This window comes from Amphibalanus amphitrite, unplaced genomic scaffold (genome assembly GCF_019059575.1).
Source record: "Amphibalanus amphitrite isolate SeventyFive unplaced genomic scaffold, NRLGWU_Aamphi_draft 001118F_arrow, whole genome shotgun sequence".
NCBI classification, from domain to species: domain Eukaryota; kingdom Metazoa; phylum Arthropoda; class Thecostraca; order Balanomorpha; family Balanidae; genus Amphibalanus; species Amphibalanus amphitrite.
This window is the reverse complement of record NW_024882612.1, coordinates 13,287-27,321: the sequence shown is the minus strand read 5'-3', so window position 1 is coordinate 27,321 and position 14,035 is coordinate 13,287. Positions and strand designations below refer to the sequence as shown.

General features: G+C 50.5%; 1 protein-coding gene across 1 annotated transcript in view; it reads right to left on the bottom strand.

The window, feature by feature from the left end:
• LOC122370283 (terminal nucleotidyltransferase 5C-like) overlaps positions 1-11,046 on the bottom strand; it is a 57,618-nt gene extending 46,572 nt beyond the window's left edge. The window contains exon 1 of the mRNA XM_043345750.1: positions 10,898-11,046. Coding sequence (XP_043201685.1) covers positions 10,898-10,966 — 69 coding nt within the window. The 5' untranslated portion in view covers positions 10,967-11,046. The remainder of the gene's footprint in view (positions 1-10,897) is intronic.
• Positions 11,047-14,035: the final 2,989 nt, after the last annotated feature.

The following is a 14,035-nucleotide window of genomic DNA, read 5'->3' as shown; positions in this document are numbered from 1 at the left end:
GACGTCACTGATACCAGGTCAGGTAACCTAGAGGTCAGGTCACCAATGGTCAACACATGAACCCAACTTTACTAGGGCCGTGTGATGCATGTTTTGCGGCCAATTTTTCATTTCCAACTCAATGGTTTTGGTTAGACGGCCATGAGGGACGGTTTAGGTTACTTTCTGGTGGAGGTTAGGTCAAGGTCTGGTAAAAAGGTCAAATTTCGAACTTGATACTTTTGCATAAAAATAGTACCTATTTCGATGTACCTCATCACGAGGAATCCAGTCGGTCGCAAAACGTCCTCAATTTTGCGACCGATACCCCCGAACCCGATTACGACACGCTGACGAAGTTTTGTGATACAATTCGAAAGCTCCGACCCAAACGATTTCTTGGTGGATTTAGGTCCGGATGAACTTATAAGATTCCGAGACATACAAGTTGTAGGTAGCTACCAATGGCCTTATTACATCGTGCACTGCAACTTTCAAAGGACTCGGGCATCTACTGTGGCTCTGAAGCGGTGACAAAATTGCAAAAAAGTGTTTTATAATGCATATTCTTCTGTGCCTTCTGATGCGACACAGTCCGGCACTATACAGTATAGCTCATGCTGATAGCTCATGCAATAAACCGAGTTTCGAGCATCTAGGATATACCTGAACTGGGTGACCTAAACTTCTGAGACCTGGGTTCCACAATTTCACACGCGATTAGAAATTGATGTATGATAAGCTATGCCAAGTTTCGCGGCGCTTTTCCGGGCAAAAATTGCAATTTTGATAATAAAAAACGCCCCACTTCCCCAAGCGAGGATTAATGAAGCAAACGCTATGAATGTGACTGAAGCTGCTTTTCTGTACCTCATTCTGTAAGCCTTTTCATTATTTCGGTCTTTCCCTATCCGTGTGTCCGGGCGCGGGTTCGGCCCAATGTGGTTCGACTGAGAGCATGACATCTGGTCCTTTCCGCCCGGCTTGACCGGCGCGGCGGACCCGTGCCAATCCTCCCCGAACTCGCGGGGCGCGGATGGAGAGGGGCGGCCCGGCAGTCCAACCCCTCTGCGCTAACAGATGGATGGACAGGGGAAATGTGATACTTGTCCTATGACAACAAACCGGCGTTCAGCGCTAGGGCCATCTACTGGTCTAGAAACGCATCTCTATGTCGGCAAGATCCTCGCCAGGTGGTGTAAAGGTCGCGTGAAACGCACCCTTAACCCGCGCCCCACTGGGGGGGGGGGCTATTCATAGCCCCCTCCCGTTTTTCTGCAAAAACTTCCAAACCACTTGACGTATCGACGCCAAACTTTCAGTACCTTTGGCTGCATCAATATGACACCTTGTGTTAAAATTTGAACTTCGTAGCTACCATAGGTCGGCCGAAAATGACGTCAGAGTGACGTCATGTTCGGCCGATTTCGACGCAAAACATTGAAGCACGGCAATCGCTCCCAAAAGCTCAGTTTTTAAGCTAGATCCAATTTCTTTGCATGAAAGGACTTAGAATTGACTGCGCTATCAAATTGCTATCTGGGATTTTAAAATTTTTGAAAATTTCGAAAATTGTATATAATAATATTCAAAATTTATATTCTATATTTTTTCAATTTTTTTTACTTTTCGAAAAAAAAAAACGGAAAATGTGTGACAGAACGTATGCTTATGACTAACTCTAGCAAGTTTTAGCTAAATATCTTCAAAAATGGATAAGTTATACGCATTAATGCAAAAAATTCATAATTATTAATTTTTCAAATCAATTTTTCAGTACGTATTTGACATTGTACACCAATATAAATGGCACCATCGTGTTCCTGAGCTCAAACTGCATCCATTAGATACCTTTTTTGTTGAAAAATTTGAACTTCAAAATTTGACCTTTTTTGACCTGAAAGTGGCCTGACCTAAGCTAAATTCGACTCAAAATGGCCTCGAATGACACAGATGACATCAAATTCGAAATCTATGGCCTAAATGGACCATAAAACATGTGTCATGTTACCGACGCATGATATAATATTTCCGTGAACTGTGATGACCTGACCCTGACCTGAAAATCAAAGTACAAGCTTGGTACCCTCAAGGTATCTAGAGCATCTATTCACGAGTGTGTAAACCAAAAACAAGCCTGATCTGACTTGTAAGACGGCGGCCAGAGCCCAAAATGTGAACAAGCCGAAACGCTAATAATTTTTACTTTGACCTGACCTGTGACGTCATCGGTGACCTCGAGGTCAATGAAATTAGGTTTCGTTCGACAGTTTTTCCGGGGCTATCAGACGCCGTTTGAATTTTGACGATCGGCCCAGTAGTTTCGGAGTTAGGAGGGGGGCTATGGAGAGCTCCCCCCCCCCCCCAGTAGGGCGTGTTATACGCAGACCCCATTGGGGCGCGGGTTAAGGAATCGAGACTTCACGTGCGCTTTTCACTAAAGCGCCTAAATAAAAACGATAAGACTATGTTTTAGGGCCTTGGATAATACAGGTTTTTCTTTTTAATCCGACTGTAGTTTTCTTTCCATGCGAGGTTAGCGGTAATTGTTTACTAATTTCGAGCGTTGCGGGGATGCTTATCTTCGTCGCCCATAATTCGCCAGCGAATAAACTTGACCGTATTCCCAATAGCGCGCGCTGACATTTCGAGTACCTATTTATTTATTTATTCATTTATCTATTTTCACAGCAATAAAAATATAATACATATCAATCAATATTCCTCCTGACACTTGCTGGAACAGGGCGGCGTGCACCCATGGACGACCTCTCAGTTAACATATCACTATAAAGACCGTTACCTAATGCATGAGGTGGAGTTTCTGGGTCTGAAAGTCTTTCATTTCCCTATGCAAACTGCGCTAGTTATTTTTTTAATAGAAAAACGCAATTCTACCGAATAGTGTTTGCCTATTCTTCAAACAGCCTGCGGTTATAGCGAACGTCAGATCAGCAGCCCGGTAAGAGCCGAGTGACCCTCGCAGCGGTATAAGGCACGATCACCATCGGGATATGAGGATCAGAACCACATGTGAACACTGAAGCGTCACAAAGTCGCTGGGCCGAGCTGATGACGGCACAGTGTCGAACTGACATCACAGTTCTGGCCGTACCTAATTGAGCTGACAGTTCAATGGGGCATTCAAATACGAGTGCTCCGTGGGATAAGTGCCCCGTGTCCCGTGCTATATGAACATCTTTTTTTTGCTCGGAACATTTTTCGTGATATATGCGAAATAAATCGGAGACCATTTGGAGACGGCGCGGATGTGGCCAGTGCACGGTAGGCGATCGGGCCGGTCTAGCCTCGCGAAACCTCAAAGACACTTTTTTCCGAAAATTGGAAAACAACGCATACTAGTCGACAGAAAATTCATCAAAGATTACGATTAGTGCATTTGCATGGCTCAGGAGACATTTTTTCGTCGACAAAAGTATCGTTAAAGACAGCGTTCCGTAACACTTCATAAGGGGGATAATCACAGCCGATTTTTACGCTCTTTGAATATTTTGCGGAACGATGAAATTGCTAGGTGTTGAGCATCCATTTTGCATGGAAAGTGAAATTTAGATGTTTAGACGATTCTGCCATAGAAAGCCAGTACACAAAATCAGTTCAAAATGTCTTATAATTAGGTTAACTTTTTTATTTTTTTTTCTTCCACTGAACATTACGTTCACTGAATTAACCAAGCCCAGCAAAAAAAGTTTTAAGAGGATGAACTGAAAATAATGCTGTATCGCATGCACTAAGACACTATCTATTAGGGGAGCCAGTGAAAATTTGCAGCCACTTGCAGCCCTGGCATCCAGACACCTTTTTCTTCTAAGGGTTGGCCGTGGCTTGGTGCACTTGAACACAAGTGGTAAATGCCACAAAGGGTGTTTTCGCGATAGCTCAAAACACCCAGGCAATAGAGAACTGCAACTTGGCATACCTGACCTTTGATGCACGCCGAATCTTGTGACACCAACCGCACTTTCAAGTCAGGTCAGGTCACTGACCTATGACGTCATAAATGAACCTCTGCACGATCCTCAGATGTCGCAACCTTGCAGCGCTCTCAGTGCCAGAGTAACTTTCACAGGGAAGTGAGACTTGCAGGACTTATTGTCCTTTAGAGGTGTTACAACTTTTATATCTCAGATTTTTCCTAAATGTCACATTAAGTCAGGTTGGTCACGTGACCTCACCTATAAGTCAATGGGGAAATATGAAAACTGTTATTTTGGCGCCAGGAATGATATTCAATTGTCTCAAGTACATGGAATCGTTACTTCATGCACTCCTTGCAAGACCTGATGCTGCATTTTTGCATTGTTGACCTTGCATGACGTCATTTATGACGTCACTAGGGTCATACGAGTTTTTCGTCAATAACTCCCGATCAAATTGAGCTAGAGAGTCGACAAGGTCACCAATGGACTCCGGAAGACCTGCCGAATCGAATGATATGCGATATGACCTCCTTCGACCAACTTCGTGATTGAAGACCTCTGACCTGACCTTGACTCGAGGTCAACACCTTACGGTGGCCTCACCTGAACAAAAAGTATACCATTCGACGCGCCTGAGCAAGGCGAACACGACGATGTCAAAATCGTGGTTCTGCGGCCATTTTTTGCGAAGTTATTTACCAAAAACCAAACCCGCTGCTTGGGTCACGTTATGAAATGGGGCCTTGCCGGGCGAGATTTACGCTGTTTCATGATATGTATAAATTGGTAGGGCATAATCGTTTGAATAAAAAGTTGGTTTGGAAGCAATTTTCCACGGAGGGACACACCATTTCAATATCCTACCCAGCTCATATCGTCATAAATTTCGACCTACCCTCAAAAGTATTCATGCGTTATTCGAGCGGCAATTAGGCAAATTGCAAGCTCACCACAGAGCACAAATCCTAAAGGAGATAGTCCTTATTTAAAACATATGCTCATTGGATATTCAAGAAGTTTGCTCCTAAATATTGTGGATCTAGCTTCAAAAACATGGATGTTATGAATGCCGATAGGTTTCGCGAGGCTACACCGGCCGGATCGCCCACTGTGCAGTGGTCAGTTTGGCTAACCCACTACACATCACTGTGTTGAAGCTGGGCAGTTCTCTTAAACCCATCTAGAAACAGGGAACTCGATACTGCTGCAGTGATTTGACGAGGATCCCGAGATGCCCACTGAATGTCGATCGCAGACACAAATGGGTTCGGAAAATAGCGTGGCCTCCAGCGCCGGCAATAGCCAGCGATGAGGGTAGCCACGACATGCGGATAATATTGTCAGCGCTATCCTGTGACCTTAATCACTAGCGCCAGCGCCAAAATATCACCGGCGCATCGTTATCAGAACTCGCGGTACGGTGATTGGCGACCTCGATATAAGTGGGGAATGTACCTAGAGGTAATGAGTGATTGCTGATGATTGCTAATGGTGACCCTTGGTCGCATGTCCAATGTCCATTGTCCAGTTCTGTTGGACGGTGGAGTCGGAGTCGGAGTCGGAGTCGGAGTCGGAGTCGGAGTCGGCCGGAGTCAACACTGACAGTTCGACCCGCACTAGGCGGCTGGCCGAGTCAACATGGCACGGCTCAGTGACTCAGTGTCAGTAGAGCTGTAACTGAGTATTAAGGTCACTTCTAAATAGAAGCTCCATTGACCCTAGCTTGGGTAGCAGAAATTAAATTCAAGCAGCCTCTCGCCTTTTGGAGGATTCATTGAATGCGGTTCAACGCAAGCCAGCCGGTAAGCCTGCCAATAAACGCACAGAAGCGCCACCAGCGGCAGTACACCTAACTACTAGTTCGCCACTTTGTCAGAAGGTGTCAGCACAAGGTGACCAGCGTGGACCGCTGTCGTTAAGGCCGCGGTGGCGGGGCGCCGCGCTGGCGGCCTGCCAGAGTCGCCGTGTGGGGCGCCGCCGCCGGCCGCTGGGGAGATTGAGCACCACGTGTGACCTGAGTCCCCCTGGTCGGCGGCTCCGCGGGACCGCCTACAACTCTCCGGTCACCGCTCCAGCCGTGTGACCCCTTGGGGACCGCTCCAGGGCAGAGGGAGGGGAGGGGACCGGCGACCGCTCCAGGGGATGGGGGGACGGAGGGCTACTGGAGGGGGGGGGGGGGGGGCGGGCGGTCCAGGGCAGAGTTTATTAGGGGCTTTCCGAGTGCCTTGCGCCGATTGTTTGAAGGTCCGTGGTAAGTGAGGATATTACTCGTGTAGCCATTAACATTCAGGGATACCTTATCATCCTATATCTGTGAGCAACTTAAATCTTTTTTTTAGATAAAAGAAGCATAGCGTTATGGAAGAAAACTAACCATTGTAGTCCGCGCCCTTAAGCCCCATAGACAAACAAAAGGATTAATTTGTTTGTTTTCCAATATTAGCTATGTTCATTGTTCAGTTATAGCAATCCACATGATGGTTAATGTTGACATTCCCAGAAATCGGTTAATCCTCTCTGATACACGTATATACGCCGTACCTACGTGTTGGCGGCCGCCGCGCTGGTGTCGTTATATCCGCGCAGTGGCCACCGGCTGCGTAGTGGCCGTAGTGGCCACCGGCGGTACTGTTGAGTGTTTACTGTTCAGATAGGCGGGGCCGGATAAGTGGACACTGGACAGGGCTGTCAGCAGTCAGACGGTCGACTGGTGAGCGGACGGACCGAGTTATTGGGGTCTCAGGCAGGGTTTGGTGTTTGTATATTTGTTCATGTCTCATGAACAGTTCGTGAACAATGTTTTTTTTTTTTTTTGTTTATTTGACAGTTTACGAATTTTGGCATTCAAGGTCACATGTTCACCAACGATTCTCTGTTCACGAACAGTTCGTGAACGTTCATGAGCGTTCATGAACAAGTCATCATTTCTTATATCTTTCGAGCAATTGTTATCATACTGCATGTGTCACCAACTGACCAGACCCTGAATTGGTTATTTAGCTAATACAGTAAGGCCATTGGGCGTGTCTGCGGCACACCGCTGAACCAACAGTGAGTGGGCCTGAGTCTGCCACACCGCTGAACCAACAGTAAGTGGGCCTGAGTCTGCCAATGTCGGTGGACCCACAGCGGCCTGCCAGGTCCGTGACGACGTCTGCCTTCGTCACCAGAGTAGGTATATGGAACAACGTCCTCACGGCGCACGATCGGCGACCCCAGCACTCAGCAGGGCCCCGGCGCCCCCAGCGGGCCCCCGGTGTCCTAGTAGGCCTCCGGCGTCCCCAGGAGGGCCCCTGGTGGACCTCCGGCGCCCCCAGAGGAGCCTCCGGCGGCTGCCGGTCGCCAGTCAGCTGACCCCCCCCCCCCCCCCCCGCCCGCCCGCCCCTGGCCGGCCGCTGTTGCTATGCGGCCGCCTCAGTAGGCCTCTGCTCAGTATCAGTATCGAGACGGCCGGCCGGGGCGCGGCGGAGCGCCGCCCCTCGCGACACGCGGTGGCAGGCGGGGAGGGGAGGGGAGGGGAGGGGAGCTACTCGTGGGGGACGGCAGACCGGCGGCCAGAGGCGCGCCCAGGCACCGCGCCCGGGGAGATCAGGAAACGTGCCGGCCTCCTCACACGCGCTCTAATTCTCCTCGGCCACTCGTTAGTAGATTCTAGTGTAGGTCGAGCCGGTGAGGGCAAGCGTCCCCTGCGGCCGGTCGACGCTGGGAGAACGGGCAGTCGGCGCCGCCACCGGCAGAGCTGTCTGGGTGCCACCCTGGGGCACGGCCAAGGCTATATAAACCAGGTAGAACGCTCCCGACGAAAAAGTGGTGACAAGCGATGATTAGTAGCCGCGACCCTCTTTTGTTCAAAACTATATCCGCAAGCAGCATTTACAGGCTAGCGGAAATCGACCAATCGGCGTTCGGCAATACTCAACGCTGATTGGCCCGATGCTCGTGACGAAATTGCGGGGGACTGCAGCTATTCCCCTATGGCGTTTAATAGACTTACGGCTTTTGAAGGGGATTTGTACCAGTTTTTGTTGGGTTTGAGGCCATTTTTGAGCTTGGATATTCTTTCTGTGACTTTTGACTGTGTAATAACGACATTTAATCATAACATTTCTATATACTACCGGTGTCACATCGACCAAAAAGACCGTAAGTACATGGGATAGACGGACCACTGCTGATGGGGCCACACATGCCGGCGTGTGGTCATCGGAGGCCCATGAGGGCTCGACATAGGCCCTTCATGGGTCGGTATAGGCCCGGTGGGTCCAGTGCAAGCCTATCAGGGGCCGGTGCTGACCCAACAGGGCCCAGTGACATATAATGTAAGGCCGTCTAGGGACGTTGAGGGCTCATGGGGGCCATATAGGACCAATAGGGACCACATAAGCCAATCAGGGGCCATTTAGGCCAATAAAGGCACTTCAAGGGACTTGAAAAGGTCATTCAAGAGCTGTGGTGGGCCCATGAGAGGACGGCACTGGTCCAGCAGGTGCAGTCAGGGGATGTTGTACGGGTTTCTCAGTGGCCCATTTGGGCATATCAGTGACCAATTTACGGACCCAGCAGTGGGCTTTGTAGACCTATCAGGGGCTGGTGATGGTTCATCAGGGGCCAGCGTTAGTCCATCGGGGCACGGCATATGCCCATCAGAGGTAATTGCGAGCCCACGCTGAACAATGCTGGCCCTTCAACGGCCCCATGGATCTACATTGACCCATGGGCCATGATGTGTCATGTATGCCCCTATGACAGGCCTACTCAGACCCCTGATGGACGTTCCCGGCCTCTGATGACCCTATGCTGAATGCTGATGGGGCTCTAAGAGTCTCCAATAACCCTTCGTCACCCCATTATTACCATACGCTGGCATTAGGGACCCCACATCAGCCGCAGGGCAGTCCGTACCATGACAGCATGTCTTTTCGGCCAATATTTCATCGGTAATATTTATCAAAATCATGATTTTATGGTGCCATTATATAGGTAACAGTCATAAGAAATATATTTCAACTCGAAAACAGCTCGAAACAGCATATAATTTTAAAGAAACCCCTCCGAAATCCAAAAGCCTATTCGGGTCCATAGAGAATAACTGCGGTCCCCCGCAATTTCGTCACGAGCGTCGGACCAATCAGCGTCGAGTACCGCCGAGCGCTGATTGGTGAATTTTCCGCTAGCGTGTAAGTACTGCTCACGGAACAAGAGTTCGTCGACAATCCTCCACAAACGTCTGTCACCATTTTTCATAATGCTTAACAGCCGGAGCGTACCCCCCTGGGCACGGCAGACCGCCCCGGGAAGAGCCGCCACCAGGCTCGCGAGGCCCGCGCAGGGGGGGGCTGGCACCCACCCAGCGCGGCGCGGCGCCGCTGGCACGCGTGGGGTTTTGGCAGGCCGGCGCCGGCCGGCCGGGCAGGCCTTGAGCGTCCCAAGTCAGCGGCCGGTGGCATGTTCCCACCGCGCCGTGTCACAGACGGGGACACGGCGCCCTGCACTGTGTCACAGACGGGGACACGGCGCCCTGCACTGTGTCACAGACGGGGACACGGCGCCCTGCACTGTGTCACTGAGGGGGACACCGCGCCCTGCACTGTGTCACTGAGGGGGACACCGCGCCGCGTCACAGACGGGGTGCTGCGGCTGCTGACACCCAGCTCCAGCGTCATCCCGGGCCCCGTCAGCCGACCGCCCGGCTATTCCACCTGGTCCGGCCCGGGAGGACGGCTGCCAGGGGTGGGCCCCGGCAGCTCAGGCGGCACCGCGGCCGGCCGCAGTGCTGGCCCGGGAGCACGGCCATGGCAGCGACTGAGTCATTTTCCGGCCGGCTGAACGATTAAGTTCAGCTTGTTTCACTGTCAGCACAGCAGCATAGCGTCTGACACGGCCATTACGGCTGCCACCGGCGCGGTGGGGGGATGTCCATCCTGATCCATTGTGCAATGTTCAGTGCTATTCTTTCTTGTTTTAAAGCAAAGTTGTTGACTGCCGATGGTTATCAGGAGGCATTGACAGCTCAAAGCAACAAAAAGGCCCACGTCATGCACCAGACTACGGTCTAATTATTCACATTTTTGTGCAGCAAAGGGCTCTGTAATGGCCTTAGAGACCGACAAAGCCAGCCCTTCCCCTCCCTCCCCCACACGTTCAAAATCAGAGAAATATGAGAATGTTCTGGAAGCCGGGGAGGGGGGGGGGGCGGGAGCGGCCTGCCCGGCCTGGGGGCGCCTCTGGCCGTCACCCTCCCCGTGCCGTCCACACTGCAGGGGCGGCGGCCGGCCGACTCCACGTGACGGCCGTCATGTGATGCGGACGGCGCGTCAGCTGACTACCGGCCGGTCACGTGACGGCGGCGCCGCCCCCGGCCGGCGCTGTGCAAACGGACGCCGTGAGCTGGGATTGCGGGCGGGCGGGGCACGGGGGAGACGGCCGGTCCCGCTCGGGAGTCCGCTCAGCCGGGCGGAGTCCGCAGCCCCTCCCTCCACTTCCGCTCGACATCGGACGTCTGCAGCCGAGTCGGCTCCCAGGGGACGTCGCCGAAAATGTAGCCTTAGACAGTGGACACTACTCCACTAGACAGCATTGAGCGTGAGCCGTTCCGCGTGACTGCCTGTTCTCTCATAAATCCAACGTTCAATCGATGTCCGCCAACTTTGAAGGAAACAAGTCCGTGAGAAAGATGCCTAGGAAAGTTCGGTTGAAAAATGATACAAATTTCACAGAAATACCCATTCTCATGACAATATGAAGCTATCAGTATTCTCTGTTCGGTTCCGGCCCCTTCTTTCCAGAGCGTTCTGTCGCCCGTTTGAAATGTCAGCCTCCGGCCGCCCGCGCTCCGTTCCCCATAACGGCTGACCTGTGAGGACTGACCGCTGACCTGTGAGACTGAGGACTGACCTGTGAGGACTGACCGCTGACCTGTGAGGACTGACCGCTGACCCGTGAGGACTGACCGCTGACCTGTGAGACTGAGGACTGACCTGCATGGTGGCGGTGACGGGCACCAGGGGCGGGCTCTGGGCGGGCGCGGCGGCGGCTGACGGACTCATGGCGCGGCTGTGGGCGGCTGTGGGCGGCGGCGGCGGCGGCGGCGGCGGCGGAGGAGTCACACTCGCGACACTCGCAGGGGGCGACTGGGCGCCGCCGGCCGCCGTATATTCTGAGTCGGCTGCCGGCGGCGCGTGACGCCTCCGCCGCCCCGGCGCGCCGCCGTGACGTCATACACGGTCACTGTGACGTCATACGAACCAGCCACGAGCGCCGGCGACCCCGCGGCTGAAGACAATGCATTGGTGAGGCTGAGCTCGCTTGGTTCATGCTCCGTTCCTCTGCTTCTCTGCCCAGGAAAGACGCTACAATGTTTGGGAACCAATGACTATAGGACTCATATAGATGCCGATCGGACCTCCGATCTTTGAGAATCCGATTTTGTCCAATGTCCATTTTGGAATTCGGTGGACAAAGCCGGACAAAATCGGAAAATCATTCATAGCACTAAAGCATGTTTTTATCAAGTATTCATGTTCGACATAACTTTGCTAATGGACAGCTTTGCTACGGTGACAAGCGATTTCTATATATATTTATATATATATTCTATATATATTTTAGATTTCTATATTCTGTAACACCCCGAGCGAGTATAAATATGTATGCACTATGCAGTTAATCGACGAGGCGAAGCCGAGTCGATTAACGCATATTTATACTCGCGAGTGGTGTAATTATTTTATCCCGCGCCGTAACGTGAAAAAATAGCGCAACAAGTTGCGCACAAGGCCGTATATAGCTCAAGGCCATATATATATATAGCTCGCACTTCGCAGGAGTATCGTTGAGGACTGCTGCCTGACTGAGCCTGAATTATGAGTAGTGCGGATCTTTGGCCTAACTTTGATTTCGGTTTCGACTTCGGATATGAAGGTGATGCTGACGATAATTCGACAATGTCATTGTACGTAGACAAGGTGATGGACGATGCCAACAAGTTTATTAGCGACCAAGTGCCTAAAAATACAAGAAAGAAAACAGACAGCGACATCAGACATGAAGAAGTTTCGCAATTTTTTACAGTCAAAGAAAGAAACCCGCTGCCTTTAGGACCGCTTTCATCCGTCCAGATGAATGCGTATCTGTGCGAGTTTTTCATGACTGAACGAACCGGATGGGAGACCATTTGAGCCTTCAACGTACAAGGGGATACGGCACTCGATCGAACGGCATCTGAAAGAGATCGGATATCCAGATCACGACCTGAACTCGCCGTGCTTCGAGAAGCTTCGTGCAACAATCACTGCCAAAGGAGCTGTAGGAAAGGCTGCAGGTAAAGGCAACCGTCCCAACCGGGCTATGCCCCTTACCGCCGAAGACGAGGACCAAGGCCCTAAATACAAGGTTGCACGGACTAATTTCTACTAAACCTACCAGAATATAGTTTCACGGTTGAATATTTAAAAATCGATCAAAACTTCTTCATTATTATCTCGTAATCATTTATCAGCAATTTTATAAAAATACTTTAATTTTCTTGCCATTTACGGGCAAAATAACTTTCTAGTATTGGGTCAGCATAGTGGTGTAGCAGTAGGAATCATATCCTGGCAAGATTACGTGACAAAAGATCGTAAGACAAGAGATCGTATGGAAAAAGATCGTACGAAAATGATCGTAAGATAAAGATCGTATGTTGTAAAAGATCGTACGGTAAAAAGATCGTAAGCAAAATATCGTAAAGCAATTGATCGTATGCAAAAGATCGTACGAAAATGATCGTAAGATAAAGATCGTATGTTGTAAAAGATCGTACGACAAAAAGATCGTAAGCAAAAGATCGTAAAGCAATTGATCGTATGAAAAAGATCGTAGGAAAATGATCGTAAGATAAATATCGTATGTCACAAAAGATCGTACGACCAAGGATCGTAAGCAAAATATCGTAAAGCAATGGATCGTACAAAAAAGATCGTAGGAAAATGATCGTAAGATAAAGATCGTATGTTGTAAAAGATCGTTCGACAAAAGATCGTAACGTTACGTTTGTAACGCAAATAATCGTATAGAATAGTGTTGTTACGAGCGAGCGAGCGCAGCGAGCGAAGCGAAGTCTTTTGAATATAACGGGAAAAATCTCAGTATGAGCGGCCCGGCCCGGCCCGGCCCGGCCTGTAACGCTTTTGAGAGGCTTATATCTCAGCAACCGCTGAACCGATTGGCCTGCGGTCTTTTTTGCTGGGTAGCCCCATCCCTTCTTCCCCGTAATTGACTGCTTTTGATACATCTCAGTGGCCGTCGTGGCACGTGCCACGTGAGAAGTCAAGGGTGTTCAAGCAGTTTTGCAAAAGTAATGATTTTGAGAGGCCCATATCTCAGCAGTGGCTTGAGCGATTGTCTTGCAGTAATTTTTATAGGGTAGCTGCATCCCTTCTACCAAAGGTCGGATACCCTTGATCTATGTGAGTGACCCCCAATGCACGTGCAAAATACAAAAAGAAGAGGTGCCAAATTTGTTCCCATTTCAGTAACTCGTTAATTACTGGGGCGATTTCGAACCAATGATGGACGATTGACATCTTTAACCGGCCTTCGATAACAATGACTCCTATAACTAGGATTGGATTGAAACTAGGATCCTATAACCAGTATAGCGCCTTTTGGGGCGACTAACGGAGCGAGCGAGAGGGTGGACCTTGCACGTGCGAAATTTCGAGGGGGTACCTCCAACTGACTTGTGCACGGCACCCTACTAACCGGTCTCTAGCGATGTGCCAAATTTAAGCACAATCGGCCCAGCCGTTCTCGAGATCTGGAAGCGGCACCCTGCACGTGCGCACGTGCAGAATGGGTCCCAACTGACTTGTGCACGGCACCCTACTAACTGGTCGCTAACCGTGTACCAAATTTGAGCGTCATCGGTCCAGCCGTTCTCGAGATCTGGAAACGACCCCTGCACGTGCGCACGTGCAGCAGCACCCCAACTCTGGCACATGGATATGCAGTGCCTAGTGGGTGCCTACCTACATGCCAACTTTCAGTGCAATCGGCCAAGTAGTTACCGAGATATTGCAACAATTACAAAACTGACACCTCTTCGTTTTGCGTGTGGCACGTGCATAAGGGGT